The sequence below is a fragment of the Ctenopharyngodon idella genome, chromosome 19, assembly GCF_019924925.1.
Source record: "Ctenopharyngodon idella isolate HZGC_01 chromosome 19, HZGC01, whole genome shotgun sequence".
NCBI classification, from domain to species: domain Eukaryota; kingdom Metazoa; phylum Chordata; class Actinopteri; order Cypriniformes; family Xenocyprididae; genus Ctenopharyngodon; species Ctenopharyngodon idella.
In genome coordinates, this window is record NC_067238.1 from 12,637,417 (window position 1) to 12,658,135 (window position 20,719).

Sequence of the window (20,719 nt, forward strand, 5' to 3'; positions counted from 1 at the left end):
ATATTCTCTATTTATGTAATCTGTATGAAAATAGAGACATGTCAGATGTTGGCGAGCCAGCTCATTATCCACTAATTCGGCCACGCCCATGGAGCGGGCACGTTATTCAGACGCAAATTATGAGGCAATACATGCAACAGAGTGAACGCCCACGTCAGCTCAGAAAAACACATCAAGTTTAGTCAGTTTCATGTACTTTTCATCGTTTTGAGATGCAGCGAGGAATAATTTTAAAAGGATTTGTCTCAGAGGATGCGCATAAAAAAATGAAAGGCGGTAAAGAGTGCAGCGCGTTTCTGTGAAGGAGAGTTGTGAGAGTGCGAATGATGGAGCACAACGTCATGTAGTAATTTAATGTTTATGTATTTTAAAGCACTGAATCGCTATAGAATTGACCTATTATTGACCGAAATTAACGATTCACGATTCAAAAAACATGTTTCAAGATCGATGCATATGCATCGTCAGGATTTGTAATCGATGCATCGAGAAAACGAGTGAATCTTTACACCCCTAGTAGCTGGGTAGAGGTGTCTTAGAGAGTATCACTGTTAGGGCCTGTGGTGATTTGGGTCTTGGGACATCTCCCCAAGTCTCTGTTTCCTGATAAGGTTGTGGATTTATGCATTAAGGTCACAAAGGTGTTACTTAGCCATTTGGTCTTGAAGTTTGTACAACAAAGGAGGGTCTTTTTTATTGATCAGCTCTGATTTCTCTATTATGGGTGGGTTGTAAGTAGTTACTTAAAAAGTAGAAAAATATATGCTATAACATTTGAGTTTCTAAGCTACTTTAGTGATAAATCATAGGACAGTATTGATAACGGGTTTCTGCTCTCCTCTCTGTGCGCAAGATCTTCACATGATGTGCAGCTACTGTCTTTTTTTTACAGTCTATGGTCTGTATGAGTGTTTGTGTGCCATGAGTACGGTAGCTCTATATAATAATACATATCCGATTGTCTAAAATCACTTGAATGTCCAAACTGACATGCCTTAAAACACATGGAATTGACAAAGTTTATTGAAGTCTGTGTGTGTTGACTTTGCATTTGTTTTCGCCTCTGTGTTGCTTCCATGCCATTGACTGCGGAGTCACGTGATTACACAAGCGGTTGTATGTGTTTAAAGGGGAAATATTAACAAGATTAAAAAAACAAAATAACCGACGAATTTCGGTTCAGATTCAGTTCATGCAAGAAACTGGAAATCTTGTTTAAAAAAATGACAATGTTATTTAAATTTTTAAAATGGAGATTTTTATTTTTTTGGGCAATCAGCCTGTCTTGACTGTTGTCTTTGAAAAAGCAGCTTGGGTAGTTGGGATTTAGCTTACCTCGAGTAAATACAATGTTTTTTAAAAGTAGATTGTATATTTTTACATTTTGGATTTATTATTATTTGTTATATATTGAATTTATGTTTTTAAAAAAGATGCCACTGATTGTGACACCATATCAAGATCTTGCATGCCTAAAGCAACAATGAATGTTTGAACAGATCAATTATGATAGATGTAAGAATAATGTTTAATAATGTTTGACATCATAAATGTATAAAGAACAGAGAACAAGAAATGTGTAAACATCCAATCTATAAAGTAAATCTCCAATAAAAGTTTCTTGAAAATAGGACAGCTACATTTTTTGTTTAGATTATTTTCTGTATCTTTTAATGCATATTCATGTATCATGAAACAAAGACTTACAAAGCATATTGGATAAACAAATGGACAGATTATCATAAGGTCTATTATAAGGAAAGCTATTATTATATTGTCAGATTATCATAATACATCATGTAACCTTAAAATTCCTGCAAGCTGAGAGCCTATTTATTCTTACAGTTTTTAAATATCTTGCTGTAAAACAGTTGGAATGAAAACAGAGCAACAAACCAATATGTAATTTATTTCATGCAACCCTAAAATAAATCCCAAAGTTCAGAGAAATTTGATAAAAGTTAACAACTTAAGATAAAGTACATCTTCCACCAAACAAATGTAAAGAAAAAAATAAAACAACATGGACAAATAAATATAAGTAAAGAAATAAAATATTTGTTGTAAAACTAAATAAAACACATACTGAAATTGTTACACTTTATTTTTATATGTTTGTTTCTTCTGTTTTTCTTGGGCTTCTTATTGCTTGATTCCCATCAGTCAGACAGTTGATCAGACAGTCTCTCCAGCTGTTCAATATATCCAGAGACATCTAGAAATGACAACAATTGAGAATAATTAGTCAATACTTGACATTGCAAAAGATTGTTTGTTCAAACTCTTGTTTCTGTGGTGTAATAGGATGACACTCTCTCTTACCCTCTCTTATGATTTTGCTGGTTTGTGATTGTGAGCGCTCTATTGCTTTCTTTAGTTTTTTTTCAAGAGCATCCATTATGTGCAGCTTTACAAAGAAATAAGAGATTATATTTGACTTTAGACATTGTACAACTAAATACATGATCATCTTTAATGAATCTGAGATCAGTACCTTTAAGTTATTCAACTTTTTAAGCACTTTCATTTTTGCTTTGTTGAACATGTCATGTTTTATCTCATCGACTGTGGTTATTAGCAGATCTTGCCTTCTCTTCATGGATCCGGTTCCAGTCACTGCTGCAGCTTCTAAAACAAGAAACACTCTGTATTCATTCATTTTCTCTCTCATGAAGAACACATCAGAACAAGGAAATAAATCAATTCTTGGATGTGTGTTTCATGAATGAAATGTAATTTGTTACATGCTGGGTGTTTTTATTATTTATTTATTTATTTATTTTTTATTAACCCTTACAAAAATTAAGTAAAATTAAAGTTCATTTTATTTAGTATAGTTACTTTTGGAGTGGTTTCACTGTAACCCTGTTCCCTGAAAAAGCGGGAACAAGAAGCTGCGCTTTATTCAGCGCTATGGGAAACGTCTTTAACAGTGACCAGCTGTGAATATGTGTATAAAACGTCAATAAAATTGACCTAGATTTTCGATAGCCTTGATCGTGATGTCATCAGAATGCGCCGTGTCAGAGGCTATAATTAGATGAACCACAGGTGTGTCTGCAGGATATTTGGACATCCCAGTGCGGCAATGAAGCACAGCTTCTCGTTCCCGCTTTTTCAGGGAACAGGGTTAGAGTAAAGTAACCCGGGGCACTCCCTTACAAAAGCTACAGCTGCACTTTCTCCTGCGCTATGGGAATGAGAATACCCACGCCGCCACACTGTGTGTCCGGACCCCCCGGCTGTGAAGTGAAGTCACAATAACGCAGAGAGTCTCAGACACTAGCTTTGTGATGTTGACTCAAGGACACGAGAGCCCGGAGTAACATGAACATCCTAACTATAAAACCTTATGAATGTGTGCGGAGAGGACCAACCCGCTGCATCACAAACATGTTGCAAAGGGGCGCCCCCCCTCAAAGCTTTATAAGAGGCAACCCCCCTGGTAGAATGAGCCCTGATGCATACTGGCGAAGCTTGATCGCACACGTCATAGGCAAGGGCAATAGCATCCCTCAACTGACATGTTTTGTTTCATGGCGGCCACCCCCCATTACAGCCCCCATGACGAATAGTTGCTCTGACTTACGCCACTGGCTAGTGCGGTGGACGTAGGCCTGAAGAGCATGGACGGGATACAGTCTGTGAAGTCTCTCCTGATCCGGTGTAGTGAACGGCGGAGGGCAGAAGGCTTCGAGAGTGACCGGATGCAAGGTCGAGAAAGGTACCTTCAGCAAATAGTCAGGATGAGGATGCAAAATTGCTTTCATCATTCCTGGGGCAAAGTCTAAGCAGGATGGCACGATGGACAGAGCCTGCATGTCCCCATTTCTTTTCAGAGAAGTTATAGCCATAAGAAAAACCATTTTCAGAGTTAACAGCTTGTCAGTAACTGACTCTAATGGTTCAAACAGGGTCTCAACCAGGCCCTCTAGGACAGGGGTTCCCAAACTTTTCAGCCCACGACCCCCAAAATAACGGTGCCAGTGACTCGAGACCCCCACTATCGTCGGAGGTGGTTAAAGTATACAAACGTTGCGTGCAACAACGCACACACACTAATAGGCCTATCCAAACACAAGCATAATTGAAACACAAAAGAACACAACAGTCAAACCATAATATTATATTTATTATTAATTTAATTCATTTAATTTACGGAATAAAATTGATGAACTGCAAGTCACTGTACATGTTCACCACGCATACAGAGAGGCCTGCATTTTGGCCTTTACAGAGACTTGGCTGAAAGCTCAAGACAGCGACTATTCATGGCTTTGGGACTCCTCTGCGAACCGATCGAGATTCAGTGATTACAGGTAAAAGTCAAGGAGGCGGTGTTTGTCTATACATTAATGAAAGGTGGTGCAATTCAATTATCGTAAGAGAAACACTGTGCACCCAAGACATTGAACTGCTTTCTGTGTCATTACGGCCATTTTACTTGCCTCAAGAATTTCCTCAAATCTTTCTTACGGTGGTGTATATTCACCCTAAAGCAAATGAGGCTAAATTGAAGGAGACTGTTGAACATATTGTTTCTAAGTTGCAAAATGTTTCCCCTGATGCCCCTAATTTTATCATGGGGGATTTTAACCATTGCTCTTTGAAACATACTTTGCGAAATTTTCAACAGTATGTTACCTATGCAACACGTGTTATGGTTCCATCAGAGGTGTGTACAAGTCCATTAGTAATCCACCCTTGGGACTGTCTGACCATAACACTGTGTTTTTAATTCCTGTGTATAAAACAGTTTTAAAAAAATATAAGGCTGAAAACAAATCTATCAGGAAGTGGTCTGTGGATTCATCTTTAGCATTGCAAGGATGTTTTGATTGTACAAACTGGGAGGTTTTTGAAAACTCATGTTCTGATATCGATGAATTAACAGATATTGTAAGTAGTTACATAATTTTTTGTGAGGATATGCTTATCCCCCAAAAAACTGTACGAACATTTGCTAATACAAAGCCATTGATAACTAAATCTATAAAGTACCTTATAATTGAAAGAAATAAGGCATTTCATGCAGGTGACTTGGAAAGGAAGCATGATTTGCAAAAACAAATAAAGTGTGAAATAAGGAGGGCCAAAAATAAGTATAAGGAGAAAGTAGAGGAGGATCTTAGAAGAAGCAGACTTGGCTCTGCCTGGGAGAGTATGCATACTATAACTGGATCCAAGAGTAAAAGTAATGTCCCCATAAAATTGGTTGGTTATCAATCCGATATACAATTGGCACAAGAATTAAATACTTTTTATACTAGATTTAATGTGGAGGATTTTACTAGTGAAATGATTGTGCTTAGGAATGAGACTATATGTAATATGGAGTGCAAATTTTTTAATCAGCAGGATGTTATAAACACTTTTAAAAAGTGTAAGGTGGGAAAATCCTCTGGACCAGATAAGATTGGGGGATGTTTATTAAAGACGTGTGCAGATCAGTTGGGTCCTGTTTTTTATAATATATTCCAAAAGTCGCTCTATCTTCAAAAAATTCCTAAGTTGTGGAAAGAAGCTATAGTTGTGCCTGTAGGGAAGACAAGTTATCCTAAGACTTTAAATGATTTTAGACCTGTTGCTCTGACATCATTGGTGATGAAATGTTTTGAAAAAATTGTCAGGGATGAACTTCTACTGAAAACCCAAAGTCTTTTAAATCCATTGCAGTTTGCTTACCAGGCCAGAAGGGGAGTAGAGGATGCCTCATCTACCCTGTTAAACATGATTATGAAACACCTGGAGGGAAGTAAAACCCATGTTAGACTGCTTTTTGTAGATTTTTCATCAGCTTTTAATACTATTCAGCCCCATGTTTTAATAAAGAAATTAATTTCAGAGTTTAAATTAGAATTTAAGATAGTCGGGTGGTTATTAGATTTTTTTAAGTGATAGAGTGCAGAGAGTGAGAGTAAACAGCACCTTATCAGACACCCTTATCACGTCTATAGGTTTTCCTCAAGGATGTGTTCTTTCACCCTTACTCTATATCCTATATACGAATGATTGTGTGAGTAGACACAAAGACAGGTTCATTTTAAAATTTGCTGATGATACTGTTATTGTTAGTTTGCTGACTAAGGATGAGAATTGCCATGATCCAGTGGTGAATGATATTATGACATGGTGTGACAGTGCCTTTTTGCAAGTAAATATAAAAAAGACCAAAGATATGGTAATTGATTTTAGATCCAGTTCTTCATCTCCACAACCAACTAGAGTAAAATGTCAAATGGTGGAATGGGCCAGCAGTTACAAGTACCTTGGGCTTATCATTGATAATAAGTTGCGTTTTGATACTCATGTTGAAGCTGTATGCAAAAAAGGCCAGCAAAGGTTACACTGTCTTCAGAGGCTCTATACTTTTAATATTAGTAGGAGTCTTATGACCATGTATTATAAATCTTATATTGAATCTGTACTTTGCTTTTCTATATGCTGTTGGTATGGCAATGTAAATGTTTAACATAGAAACTCACTGAATGGCATTGTCAACCATGGTAGTAAGATTATTGGCATTAAGCAGACTGGGTTATCAAATAGTTTTGAACGGTTCGTCCTACAGAAAGCTAGAGCTATTCTTGCAGATTGTACTCATCCACTGTTCCATGAGTTTAAAATGCTTCCTTCTGGTATACGTTATAGTATGCCTAAACTTAACAGCAATCAGTATAGAAATTCTTTTATTCCCACTGCTATAAGATTTTTAAATTTGTAGGATGTTATAATTTTGTGTTTGTTGGTTGTGTTTTGTTTGTGTTTTGGTACGATGTTTATAAATTTTATGCTGCACAAAAAAAAAATATAATAATATTATAATAAACTTGAACCCTTGAACCCTTGAATTTCACGACTCTCAGCTCTTGGTATTTCTGGTACTGCTCTATCCTGGTTCATTTCTTACCTGTCTGAACATCAGCATTACATCTCTATTCACCAAGCCAAGTCCACTACTGCCCCTGTTTCTCATGGTGTTCCCCAGGGTTCTGTTCTTGGGCCTTTACTGTTCACCATCTACATGCTCCATACATCTCCTTTTCTCATCAACTCCATATCTGCTTGTATTAGTGATATTAATGCTTGGATGACCAGTAACTTTCTCAAACTCAACACAGATAAAACAGATCTACTAATTGTTGGTTCACCGAAATCTGTATCTTGTTTCTGTCTTGACAGTGTAAACATTGCAGGAGTGTTGATTCAACCTTCCACCTCTGTTAAAAACCTGGGTATAATCTTTGACTCATCACTCTCCTTTCTTCCACATATCTCTTCACTTACTAAGTCTGCCTTCTTTCTCCTCCGTAATTTTGCACGTTTATGTCCCTTCTTACATACCAATGATGCTGCGACACTGGTTCACGCCTTCATTACTTCCAGACTCGACTATTGTAATTAGTCAATTAATAAGCTCCAATACATTCAAAACTCTGCAGCTAGGGTTCTCACTTATTCAAAGAAATCTTCTCACATTACTCCCATTCTACACAGACTCCATTGGCTACCTGTTCGTTTTCGAATTCAATACAAAATACTCCATCACATTCAAAGCACTTCATGGTCTTGGACCCTCCCATTCCCCTTGGGCTGAACGACCACTTAAGACCGCTCCCCAGCCAGTCAGGGAGGCATCTGTCGTTAGCAACCCGCGATGACACGGTGCCTTTAGAGTGGGACCCAAGGCGAGGAACCGGGGTCTGAGCCACATAGATAGGGTACAAAGCCCGTGGCGTGTAACCCTTATTTGCCTTAGGGGTTTGGCTCTTGGATGAAAACCCCTGGATTTGAGCCACAACTGAAACGGTCTCATATGCAGCAGGCCCATAGAAATCACAGAGGATGCTGATGCCATGAGACATAACATTCTTTGATATATTATATTCATTCATTACACACAGACTGATATTTATGATATTTCAAATGTTTATTTCTTTTAATTTTGATGATTATAACTGACAACTAAGGAAAATCCCAAATTCAGTATCTCAGAAAATTAGAAGACACACTCTAATCAGCTAATTAACTCAAAACACCTGCAAAGGCCTTTAAATGGTCTCTCAGTCTAGTTCTGTAGGCTACACAATCATGGGGAAGACTGCTGACTTGACAGTTGTCCAAAAGACGACCATTGACACCTTGCACAAGGAGAGCAAGACACAAAAGGTCATTGCAAAAGAGGCTGGCTGTTCACAGAGCTCTGTGTCCAAGCACATTAATAGAGAGGCGAAGGGAAGGAAAAGATGTGGTAGAAAAAAGTGTACAAGCAATAGGGATAACCGCACCCTGGAGAGGATTGTGAAACAAAACCCATTCAAAAATGTGGGGGAGATTCACAAAGACTGGACTGCAGCTGGAGTCAGCGCTTCAAGAACCACTACGCACAGACGTATGCAAGACATGGGTTTCAGCTGTCGTATTCCTTGTGTCAAGCCACTCTTGAACAACAGACAGCGTCAGAAGCGTCTCGCCTGGGCTAAAGACAAAAAGGACTGGACTGCTGCTGAGTGGTCCAAAGTTATGTTCTCTGATGAAAGTACATTTTGCATTTCCTTTGAAAATCAGGGTCCCAGAGTCTGGAGGAAGAGAGGAGAGGCACACAATCCACGTTGCTTGAGGTCCAGTGTAAAGTTTCCACAGTCAGTGATGGTTTGGGGTGCCATGTCATCTGCTGGTGTTGGTCCACTGTGTTTTCTGAGGTCCAAGGTCAACGCAGCCGTATACCAGGAAGTTTTAGAGCACTTCATGCTTCCTGCTGCTGACCAACTTTATGGAGATGCAGATTTCATTTTCCAACAGGACTTGGCACCTGCACACAGTGCCAAAGCTACCAGTACCTGGTTTAAGGACCATGGTATCCCTGTTCTTAATTGGCCAGCAAACTCGCCTGACCTTAACCCCATAGAAAATCTATGGGGTATTGTGAAGAGGAAGATGCGATATGCCAGACCCAACAATGCAGAAGAGCTGAAGGCCACTATCAGAGCAACCTGGGCTCTCATAACACCTGAGCAGTGCCACAGACTGATCGACTCCATGCCACGCCGCATTGCTGCAGTAATTCAGGAAAAAGGAGCCCCAACTAAGTATTGAGTGCTGTACATGCTCATACTTTTCATGTTCATATTTTTCAGTTGGCCAAGATTTCTAAAAATCCTTTCTTTGTATTGGTCTTAAGTAATATTCTAATTTTCTGAGATACTGAATTTGGGATTTTCCTTAGTTGTCAGTTATAATCATCAAAATTAAAAGAAATAAACATTTGAAATATATCAGTCTGTGTGTAATGAATGAATATAATATACAAGTTTCACTTTTTGAATGGAATTAGTGAAATAAATCAACTTTTTGATGATATTCTAATTATATGACCAGCACCTGTATATAATATATACAGTATACGTGTGTTCAATTTTCACTTGCAAGCTGAGTTGAAAGAGAAACAAAGGGAGAGAAAGTTCTGTGCACTGCCTATCAAATCTAACTCCTAGCAAAGGGTTGAAGGAAGAAAAGAGTTTGATAAGAGCTTGTTTCACACTTCACAGTATGGCCTCTGAAGACAAAAGACCTGCAGATGCACCTGTGGTTCATCTAATTGTAGCCTCTGATGCGGCACATTCTGATGATGTCATGATCAAGGCTATCGAAAATCTAGGTCAATTTAATTGACGTTTTATACACATATTCACAGCTGGTCACTGCTAAAGACGTTTCCCATAGCGTGTAGCTTTTGAAAGGGAACACCTTTTATTCTAGCTTCATGCTTTTTTAATCAATACTTAAATGTGGGTAAATATAATTGAAAAAAAAAACAACCTTTTGTCCAAAAAGGTGAGAAAAAAAGGTTTTTTACAAAGACGTCCAGATGGGATTCAGAACGATGATCAAAACATAGATCATAGCCACCATCAGCACCATCCGTACACACATGGAATGATACCTTAGGGGACTCACTCCCGCATTTGAATGTCAAATTGTCACTCCTAAAACTTTACAGTGTATACGTGGAAAAATACTTTAGATGCTGCACCTATATCCCACTTTCCTTTATTGCTGCAACCAGCACATATTTATAGCAGTATATTTAAGTGTAATTTTGAGTATATTTCTGAGAAGTACATAAAAAGTACACAAAGTATGGTTTCTTATTTTTTGTTTAAAAGAATAAGAGAGACAAGATACTAATAGCACACTCACACTCAAGCCATCCTAGGTGTATATGACTATCTCACAATCGGAGATAAATTTAAAAATATCCTTAGTCCTCCAAGGTTTATAATGGTTTTGAATCGGGGGCCACGTTTTGAAGTCAAAAATAATGCATCCATCCATAAAAAAAGTAATCCATACGACTCCAGGGGGTTAATAAAGGTCTTCTGAAGCGAAGAGATGCATTTTTGTAAGAAAAATATCCATATTTAAAACTTTTTGAATTCAAATAACTAACTTTCGGCGGACGACCGTACACAGAATGTGCAAGTCGACTTGAGGCAATCCTCTGACGCGATGTATGACGCAGGATGTAGTAGTATTGTAAGTTTAGATGCCTATCGCAGTTAAAAAAAAAAAAAGGGCTGTGCAACTAATTTTAACTCCTCTTCTCTTATATCGAAATCCTCTGACATTTCTCTTTAAAAATTATCATTGATTTGACGGTCAAAAGGATACTCTTCCGCCGCAAATCGCTAGTTATTTGAATTTATAAAGTTTTAAATATGGATATTTTTCTAACAAAAACGCAGCGCTTTGCTTCAGAAGGCCTATATTAACCCCCTGAAGTCATATGGATTACTTTTTTTATGGATGGATGCATTATTTTTGCCTTCTAAATGCGGCCCCCCATTCACAACCATTATAAACCTTGGAGGACTAAGGATATTTTTTAAATATATCTCCGATTGTGTTCATCTGAAAGAAGACAGTCATAGGATGGCTTGAGGGTGAGTAAATCATGGGATAATTTTCATTTTTGGGTGAACTATCCGTTTAATTCTAGCATACCTTCATAGCAAGAAGCCATTTTATTTTGAATGGTTATTTGTATTGATGAGTAGATGAGCTTCTTCATGTCAACAATGTCTCCACTGAGCAATGTAGTCAATTTTGTTTCCTTCCAAAAGAGGAAAAACACAAGAAAAGTCAGAAAAGTCTTGAAACATGAAGTCCCTGCTTATTTCAGACCTGCAATAAAATTTGGTTTGTTGTATTCCAGTGCTTACTGTGTTATAAAAACAGCCTGCTTAATTATAAGGAATGAAGATTCACATAGATTTAAAATAAAGAAAGTCATAGAGGACCAGGGTCAGCAAACAACCCATTAATGTCCCCAAGAGGACAACTGAACTCACCTCAGTTTTAATGAAGTCCTCAAAGTGTTGCATGGGAGATGAGGGGTTAGCAGAGTCACTCTGGATGATACTAAACTTATTAATCTGTTCCTGCACTGACATCCCTGTTGTTTCAGTAACACTAGAGCCAAAAGAAAACCATTTTTAAAACATTTTACAGAACATGGTTGTAATCCTTAATAATCTTATACAAGAATTACTGGAAGGAAACAGTAATGGGAATGGCCAAATCCAAAACCATGCAATGTTTGCTTTACATTGCTATAGTTTATCCTATGTGGCTGTCATATGAACAAAAGATTCAGAGGGGACTTGTGAGGTAAGCAAATCATTTCTTTTTTACTGCACAGAGTGTATGTGGCTGGTCTAAATAACCCATCACTAGAAGGAATACCAGTACAAACCCACTCATATTTTGGGTCCTGCACAGATGTGATGAAACAAACAAGGATATAATGTTGTTCCCTTAACAAAACATTTGGCCTCAAACTAATCAAACTGGGCACAAATTATCTGTCACAAACTAAACCCATTGTTGAGAGCGCATTATTGTAATGTATGTAATGTTATGCGCGAGCGTGATTCTCTCCACTCGCGTGCAGATTTCCTTTGCTTTTGCACAAAACTTGACATGCGTACTCATATACAGTGCTCTCTTATGAACTGCCTCTCCTCTCAGTCCATTATGGCGTGCGCGCTCAAACTGTGTCCTGCACGCTCACGAAACTCTCCATGCTCTTGCACTAGAAATTAATTTGCTTCTGGATTAAACGCTGTCAAAAGTTATCAACCAGTATAGAATAGAAGAATAGAAGACTGATCGATGATAATGCTACGTAAATGGTGTGGGAATCTTATTGGCTGAGAGTGAACTGCACCTGGAATTCTTTTGACAAAGATGGATATTTCATTTCTTTACAGTTTAATAATATTAATCAACTAACCCCCATTTATCTAAACAAACTGTGGTGAAATGCAGTTATTGCTGTGGGTTGCTGCTGTCTGGTTGACCACACCCCCTAGGTAATTATTTGTAATAGAGACAGAGCGCAACACGTCATAATCTGAAAACCACGCCCACCAGGTGGAAAAACAATCCAACAATCTTCCTTGTCATTTCTGACTTATAACAAAAAACAGAACAATGTCTAAAAGCTGCTGTGTGACAAGCTGTACAGCAAACAAGCTAAAAAACCCCAAACCAAAAACCCAGAAGTTTTATAAGCTGTCGACCCAAAAAAATGAGCGTTTAAGGACACAAAAGTGGATACAGGTAATTGAGATAGAGCGCAACATGTTATATTACTCTGAGAACTATGCCCACTGGAGGGGAACGTAATCAATGACAGGAAATATAATATATAAAACTGACATTTGGATATTTGACTTATCATTGACTAAATGTTTACTGCACACATAGGCATACTGAGGCATACTTAGTGTCAGGATCCCAAAATTTACCCATTCTCCCTGCTGATGCTTCACTTCTTATTGCCTGTATCCACTTTTTTCTCCTTAAAGGGGGGTTACAATGCTATTTCATGCATTCTGACTTATTTACACTGTTAAAGAGTTGGATTCTCATGCTAAACATGGCCAAAGTTTTAAAACATGAGTTGGACGTATGACGGAGTATTTCTGTGCCAAAAATACTATTCCAAATCCTCATAAATTTCGGGATCTTTTTTTTGAGTATGTGCCTGTGTGACATCAGAAAGGTCAGAATTCCTTATACGGGCATTTCTCCCGGAAGAGCGCGCACGCACACATTGACCAGAGCTACAGAGCAAGAGCACACCCATCAACGCGTGGTTGTCGGCAGCGCTGCACAGGACTTCCTTGAGAAAGATTTGTCACTTTGTTTTTAGACCACGAAATCAACAATGTCACCAAAGAAGTGTGTTTTTGGTTGTGAAGGAAAGATAACCTTGCTTCCCAAAGAACCCAGTGTTCAGTGGAGCTGAGAATTTTGTGCTCACGCATTACATTGATGCACTCTCGATATTTTTTATTAAAATAACCATAGAAACTGATAGTTTCAATCACTTTTTATTGGTTAAAATGAATGGAGAGTATCTCGTATTTTTCTGTGGCTGCTCGAGCCCTCAGGATTGGCGCTTATGGTTTATATGCAAGGCCCAGTTCGGCGCTGGATTTACAGATCGTTTGTATGGCGTTATTTTACTGTCTAATGTCGAGAGCACATTATGTGACATACATGTAATGTGCAAGCGCGAATCTCTCCACTTGCACACGGATTTCCTTTGCTCTCGCACAAAACTGGATGCGCGCTCTCAAATATACATGCTCTCTTATGAACTGTCTCTCCTCTCGCTCAGATATTGCATGTGCACGCTCAAACTGTGTCCTGCAAGCTCGTGAATCTCTCCGTGCTCTTGCAGAAATTAATTTGCTTATGGATTAAACGCTGTCAACAGTGATCAACCAATCAGAAGAGATGACTGATCGATGACAATGCTAAGTGGAATCTTATTGGCTGAGAGTGAACTGCGCCTGGAATTCTTTTGACAAAGATAGATATTTAATTTCTTCACAATTTAATAATATTAATCAAATGTAACCTAGTCTAACTGCATCATATTACAGGTCAAACCCAATTTATCTAAACAAACAAACAAAAAGGTTCTTAAAGTTATTGTGGTCGTACGTTTTGTGTTGAAATTTATATATAAAAAAAAATAGGTAACATTTTACAATAAAGTTTTTATTTGTTAACATTAGTTAATGTTTTATCTAACATGAACTAACAATGTGCTATACATTACTGTAATTATTAATCTTTGTTAACTTTAGTTAAAAATACAGCTGTTTGTTAGTTCACAGTGCATTTACTAATGTTAACAATTACAACTTTTGATTTTAATAATGTATTAGTAAATATTGAAATGAACATTAACAAAGATTAATAAATGCAGTTCATTCTTAGTTAATGTTAACTAATGTAGTTAACTAATGTTAATGAAATCTTATTGTAAAGTATTACCAAAAAATATCTTCTGATTGAAACCTCTGAAATTACAATCATACCGGAATATTTAAACCTGCTTTTGCATTGCCGCTGAAAGCAGTGGTCATGTAAGCTATATGTTTTAAACAGCTTCACAAAGTGTTTTCAACAACACACTATTGCTACTTCTGTGTGGCAAACATTAAATAATAACGCAAGTATTGCAATAACAATTTATAGACTGAATATACACAGATTTCAGCAATCAAAATGAGTAAATGACCTTTGAAACTAATGTTATTACACTGTTCTGCCAGTAGGTGGCAACCAGTGGCTGTTAAAATGCATTTCATTGATGATTATCAAAATCATTCATTCAAGAGATTCGATTAAAAACACTGGACGAAACAAGTCTTCATTAATTTCAAATGATTTTGTTATGAATTCATTTAAATTAATAAATATTTTAATAGGCTAATTTATAACATTTTACACATTTCTAAATAGACTGATTTATAACATTAAATTAGTTGTTTAATCTTTTGTTTTAAATTAATGTTTAATTTAATGTTTTGATATTGGCTAATATGTTGGATAAATCGTTCATTGGGGTTTGACCTGTAATGTGATGCAGTTAGATAAACAAGCTTATTAATATAGAAATCATCCAAGTGCCCCATTCCAAGCCATTTCTAAGATAGGCCTACATCTGATTAATATTATTAAATATTATTAAATTGTACAGAATTTAAATATCCATCTTTGTCTTAAGAATTCCCGGCGCAGTTCACTCTCAGCCAATAAGATTCCACGTAGCATTTTCATCGATCAGTCATCTATTCTGATTGGTTGATAACTTTTGACAGTGTTTAATCCAGAAGCGAATTAATTTCTAGTGCAAGAGCTCGGAGAGTTTCGTAAGCACGCAGAACACAGTTTAAGCGCGCACACATAATATTGGAGCGAGAGGAGAGACAGTTCATAAGAGAGCACTGTATATTTAAGAGCGCACGTCTTTTGTGCGAGAGCAAAGGAAATCCAAGTGGAGACTATAATGCGCTCTCGACATTTGTCGCTGTAGATCTGTATCTTCTGGGCATCATTCTTATTTGCTGGTTTACATGCAATCTACTGTTGGTCCATGTTTACAAGCTTTGCTCCAGTTTATGCTCCAATATAATGTGAATCATTTGTAAACAAAGTACCAACAATATAATTAACAGCAATGTTAATTAAAAGTATTTTTTAAAAAAATACTTGATCATGATAATGCCCTAAAAATCAACAAGCATTGAAAATAGTTTACATTTTATTCTAAGACTGGAAATAGAATGTTAAAAACCAAACTTACGGAAAAATCTTACTGAAATCTTCATCAATGCATTCATGCAAATGTTTGGCCAATGTCTTGTTCAGGTCTAAAACTGTATTCCGATTTTTTGACGAATAGCATCCGTCGTTCTTGCACAAAGCTCCAAGGGTTTTATGAAACCCCCTTCCATCTTTATTCTGAGTAACAACAAAAAAAAAACATGTTAAAAGGACAAGAAAATGGTGATTAGGCATAACATTTGAATCATACTCACGGGTGCTATCAATTTCTTTGTGGAAGCAACACATGATTTCTCTGATTCATCCACTCCCTTTGAGAGACACTGCTCCAGATCACTATAAATGCTGTCAAAATATTTGCCCAGTTCATTTAGTGACATCTTTAGGTTTTCCTCTAATTCCACAACTTTCATTTCCATCTAAAACACATCCATACAATTATGAATGAAAGGACATCGAGCAGCGATTTACAGAATAATAATATTAGCAGCATTCTAAATACACTCTAATTCTAGTAATTCTTTTTCTGACTCGTACCATTTTCTTGTCTACATCCAGCTGGCCACTTTGAATTAAGAGCAAAGTTCCCTTTGCCTCATTGACATAATCTCTGACCAGTTCTCGATTCATGCTCTTGTTAAGAGTCCTCAGTTCATCCTGCAGTTTAGGAATTTCTAGATATAAAGACAAGGATGTGATTTGGACTCATTTGGTCAGTGCTTTATTTCACTTTATAAAATATTTAAACCAGTTTAATTAAAAAAAATATGAATAAAAATAATGAATAAAGTGGAAGCATTAGTCAGAAGATAGTTTACCTGTTTCACAAGATTCCAGATTTAAACTGGGGTCGAAGAATGCTTTGGAACTTACAGTAAAAACTTGAAACTGATCATCAGTACTGAATATTTTCTAAAAAGAAAAAAAGTAATGTTAATAAAATTAGAAGAAAACCATATATTGTATAGTATAAAATGTCATATCGAATATATAGTTTTTGAAAAAGTAATGGTAACAATGAAAATTAGGTTAAAAAAAAAAATACTACCTTAAGTTTAGATTTTTTAAACTTTTTTTTGACCTTCATCTTGGCATTTTCATTTCTATCAAGTATGTTTACTTTTTTCTGATCCTGAATGATTAAAAACAACACACACACACACACACACACACACACATAAGCTGTACACAGGTTTATAGTAAAATCTGATTCAGTGGTTGATTCAGTGGCTCTTTTTACTCTCAGTAAATTATTACATTCATTAAATTGCAGTCACAGCGAAATTAACTCTCAGTGACATAAGTAAAACCAGCAAATTTACTCAGAGCCATAAGTACAAACTTACAGAGGAAACTTATAGCTAAAATTAGTATGAAAACAAAGGAGCAATACTACATAAATACAGCTAGTACACTTCTTCTATACATTTAACAAACCTTGTCTTCTGGGATTTGGTCTGTAGGAAGCTGTGCACATCTAAAAAGGAATATTAAAAAGTTACAAACTGTTCAGATTTCTTTCTCGCAAAAGATACAAGATTATTAAAATTAGGCTTAGAATTATACCACTTCCCAGCCATTCACTTTAATATTCACAAAATACCTAACATAGTTTTCTGGATCGATGTCATCAGTCTTTGTACAGATGAAGTTGATGCTTTTGCATTCTCCTCCTGGTCCCAGTTCTTCAGTGCAGTGCTTTAAAATCCCCCAGGGGGCACTGTCAGTGATTGCTCGATTGATAGCACTAATAATCCACACAGAAGAGCACTCTCTTAGTTTCTACAGGATTTGAAATATAGCAGTGAGTTAGGGGACATGTTCTTAGTGGCATAATATATTTCTTGTGTGGTTAATCTGGCAAACTGTTCATTAGAAAGGAGCGTAATTAAAATTTACAGATTTCCACAGATCATCTCTAATCTTATTGCAGTCTCCAGATCCAGGAATATCAACAAGCACAATGTGTTCCAGGAGTTCACGACAATCGGGAATCTTGATCTTCACACTCTTCACAAGCGGCCAGTACCAGCCACCGGAACTTGACTCACTGTGTTGTATGTAACTTGCAACATACTTGGCAAATTCAGAGACCTGTTGAGATAATAAATTGCTTTGTTTTACTTTGCTGAAAAGCAAATTATCAATGCATTATACATTTAATATGTTAAATATTAAAGTCTCTTAAAACTTACATCACTTTTTGAGAAACTGTTTGATTTTTCCTTATTAGTGGACAAAAAGGATTCAATCTTAGCAAATTTGGCATCATTCTTGAGCTCTTCTAATGTTTTCTCGTCTGCATCATTACCATACACCGCATTGATCTTTTCTACAGCAATTTCATACAATTCATCATCCCTGTCCTCACTTTCATCCGACAAAACACTGAAAAGATCTTTGAGCTCTTTATCCCACTCCTGCAGAGGCACACAAAACACAATATAGGAAAAAAAATATGGCTTTGTTCCATTCCCTACAGTCTGATTTATTTACATATTTATGAAGAAATCTCATTAAAAGCATATTCAGATTAATACAAATGAGGAAACCTCTTTAGAGAAGAGTTCAATCTCTGTTATGTAGTTGGAGTCAGTCAGATTGGCTTCCACCTGAGTAACAACAGCTGTACAGGCACCAAAACAACCAGATGGCAGAAGATCCTTTTTCCCCAATATTGCACTTAATAGGGAGCTCTTTCCTTCTCCTGATGTTCCAGAAATACCAATGGTTGCCTTCTTCCTGTTGCCTTTATCTATTTGATCTGAGTTTTTGGTGAATCTTTTCATAATTTGCCTCACATTCTCCATGATCATATCTGTGCAGAACAAAGAGCCATGTTTCTGATTAAATAACATTTTTGTAAGCAACATAAGTGACAGATGTTTAATTCTATTATAGCAGATGAGTGGTTCCCAACCTTTTTTTTTACTCCAAGCCCCCCCCCCCCCCCCCCCCCCTCCTCTCTCCATATTCACAAAAACATTTGTATTCTTGTATTATTACTTTTCAACTCCATGTTATTATTTTTAAACAATAGAAATTCAGGAAAGGTTTAATCATTCAGTGTTCTTTTTTGCAAACATTCTTTACAACTTAAAATACTTGCTCTTCTCAGTTATACAGTAAGCTAACTTAAAGGGGACCTATTATGCCCCATTTTACAAGATGTAAAATAAGTCTCTGATGTCCCCAGAGTGTGTATGTGAAGTTTTAGCTCAAAATACCCCACGGATAATTTATATAGCATGTTAAAATTGCCACTTTTAGTGGTTGAGCAAAAACGCGTCGTTTCAGTGTGGTCTCTTTAAATGCAAATGAGCTGCTGAGCTTGGCCTAAGAGGGCGGAGCTTCAAGAGCTCGTTCTCCCCCTGTCAGGATTCAGTCACGACGCACTATAATGTCAGCAACTGCGAATATATGCTGCATGGAGATAGAACAGGTATAGTTTAGTTCAGTTACGGTTATAACTTATATTGCCTTCTTGTTTTTTCCACTATATTAGTACAAGCCTGTTGAACCGTCCGAATGATGGCCAAAACTATACAGATGAGTTTTATGACGTTTATTGTATTTCACACAAAAGATGAAGCGTCCGTTTTCACTCTAGAAAATCACTTTAAGAGCTTAATAAAACACTGCAAGTGCGCATTAAAATATTATCCATAAACTCTCTCTTATCCTTGTATTGTCACCAACATACACAGCGAAGTATACAGAAACACTCGTTACAACTAACAGTAAACAAATATATAAAGACCTTATGCCTTTTGGGTGGTGCTTAATAAACTTTATACCCGTAAATAAACTCAGATGAACTGTAATAAAGTTCTCTCACCTTCATTACTGCCATATAGTTTCACTCTGGAGACTGTAAGCTGGATCACGAACAGTTTTTACTTGTATATCCTTGAGTAGCACATTTTTAGCACAGTCTCTCGTTCACAAAGCAGTCCGGTGTGAAATGATTCGCGCAGACATAAACGAATTTCGGCAGAACTGAGGGAGCATTTTCCTGGAAAACTAAGTTAATCCACCTCGTTTTCAGCAGCTCAGATTTTGGGAGTAAATGGAGAGAGCTATGTGGATTAATCCACGCAGCTACACCTAAAACAAGTGTTGGGGAAGCTACTCTGAAACTAGTTTGGCAAGCTACAAGCTACTCATAAGTTAAAGTAGTTAAACTACAGTCAAGCTACCCTTCTGAAAAAGTAGTTAGCTACACTACAATTTACTAACAAAAAGTAGCCAGCTACATTGAAACTACTTTGATTTTTTTTTTTTTTTTTTTTAAATGACATAGCCTATTACATATAACTGAATAACTGTTAATGAAGAATGTTTAAGTAAAATGTTTGGGGTTTAAAACAACGCAATGCACTACAATTATGATTTCAAAGCGTACTGTTTTATTTTGTAAAATATATCAAAACATACAATACTCAAATGAAGCCTATTATCTCACACTGTCAAAGTGCAAAATTGCTACAAATGTCACACCAGTGCAGTTCTACGCACCTCAGCACCCTCAAACGGAAGCAAGAGCATGAGCACCCTCAGTTGATACTGTAATAATATCATATTATTATTGCCAATGCGTATTTGTGTTTGCACTGGAGAATTTCAAATGTTTCTATTTACAACATGATTTTGCAGCGGTGAGCAACATAGCCAATCATAGACATAGCTGTTGACCTCTTGAACGCAATGGCCAATCAGGGGTGTTTAAGTTAGTTAGATTCCGGTCACCGGAAGAAACGCCAGAGTTTTTATTCAGCACCGAGTTTGCATGCTTGCGAAGCCTCTCATTAACAAAGTGTAGACACGATGTAATAGACTCATTGTGCAGTGCAGACAGCTATAACGGAGATGAGTTACAACTTTTTAGTGATTATAAAGGAAGCGCTCTTTGCATGCTTTATATAATACATTCAGAATTTTGATACGTTTTTTTTTTTCAAGCTACAAGAGGACCAACGACCAATTTCACTCTGCAGTTTCAGAAGTGATATCTACATATAAATGCAGGATTCACACTCAATATTGATACCATAACCATAACACGGGA

General features: G+C 36.9%; 1 protein-coding gene and 1 long non-coding RNA gene across 17 annotated transcripts in view; one reads left to right on the plus strand and one right to left on the minus strand.

The window, feature by feature from the left end:
• Positions 1–20,719, plus strand: part of LOC127500729 (uncharacterized) — a 74,720-nt gene that overhangs the window by 17,235 nt on the left and 36,766 nt on the right. The gene's annotated exons all lie outside the window — the stretch shown is intronic.
• Positions 1,505–20,719, minus strand: part of LOC127500708 (nuclear GTPase SLIP-GC-like) — an 85,875-nt gene continuing 66,660 nt past the window's right edge. For 11 of the 16 annotated variants that reach the window (XM_051872080.1, XM_051872084.1, XM_051872091.1 and 8 more), the window contains 15 exons: positions 18,204–18,469; positions 17,847–18,071; positions 17,551–17,745; positions 17,255–17,433; positions 17,089–17,128; positions 16,700–16,783; positions 16,470–16,563; positions 16,189–16,325; positions 15,906–16,070; positions 15,671–15,828; positions 11,352–11,472; positions 11,005–11,113; positions 2,495–2,628; positions 2,323–2,407; positions 1,505–2,215 (listed from right to left, as the gene is read on the minus strand). In XM_051872080.1, coding sequence (XP_051728040.1) covers positions 2,160–2,215; positions 2,323–2,407; positions 2,495–2,628; positions 11,005–11,113; positions 11,352–11,472; positions 15,671–15,828; positions 15,906–16,070; positions 16,189–16,325; positions 16,470–16,563; positions 16,700–16,783; positions 17,089–17,128; positions 17,255–17,433; positions 17,551–17,745; positions 17,847–18,071; positions 18,204–18,469 — 2,048 coding nt within the window. In that variant the 3' untranslated portion in view covers positions 1,505–2,159. Of the gene's footprint in view, positions 2,216–2,322; positions 2,408–2,494; positions 2,629–5,719; positions 5,746–11,004; positions 11,114–11,351; positions 11,473–15,670; positions 15,829–15,905; positions 16,071–16,188; positions 16,326–16,469; positions 16,564–16,699; positions 16,784–17,088; positions 17,129–17,254; positions 17,434–17,550; positions 17,746–17,846; positions 18,072–18,203; positions 18,470–20,719 lie in introns of those variants that run through there. The other 5 variants (XM_051872093.1, XM_051872092.1, XM_051872082.1 and 2 more) reach the window with 4 other exon arrangements.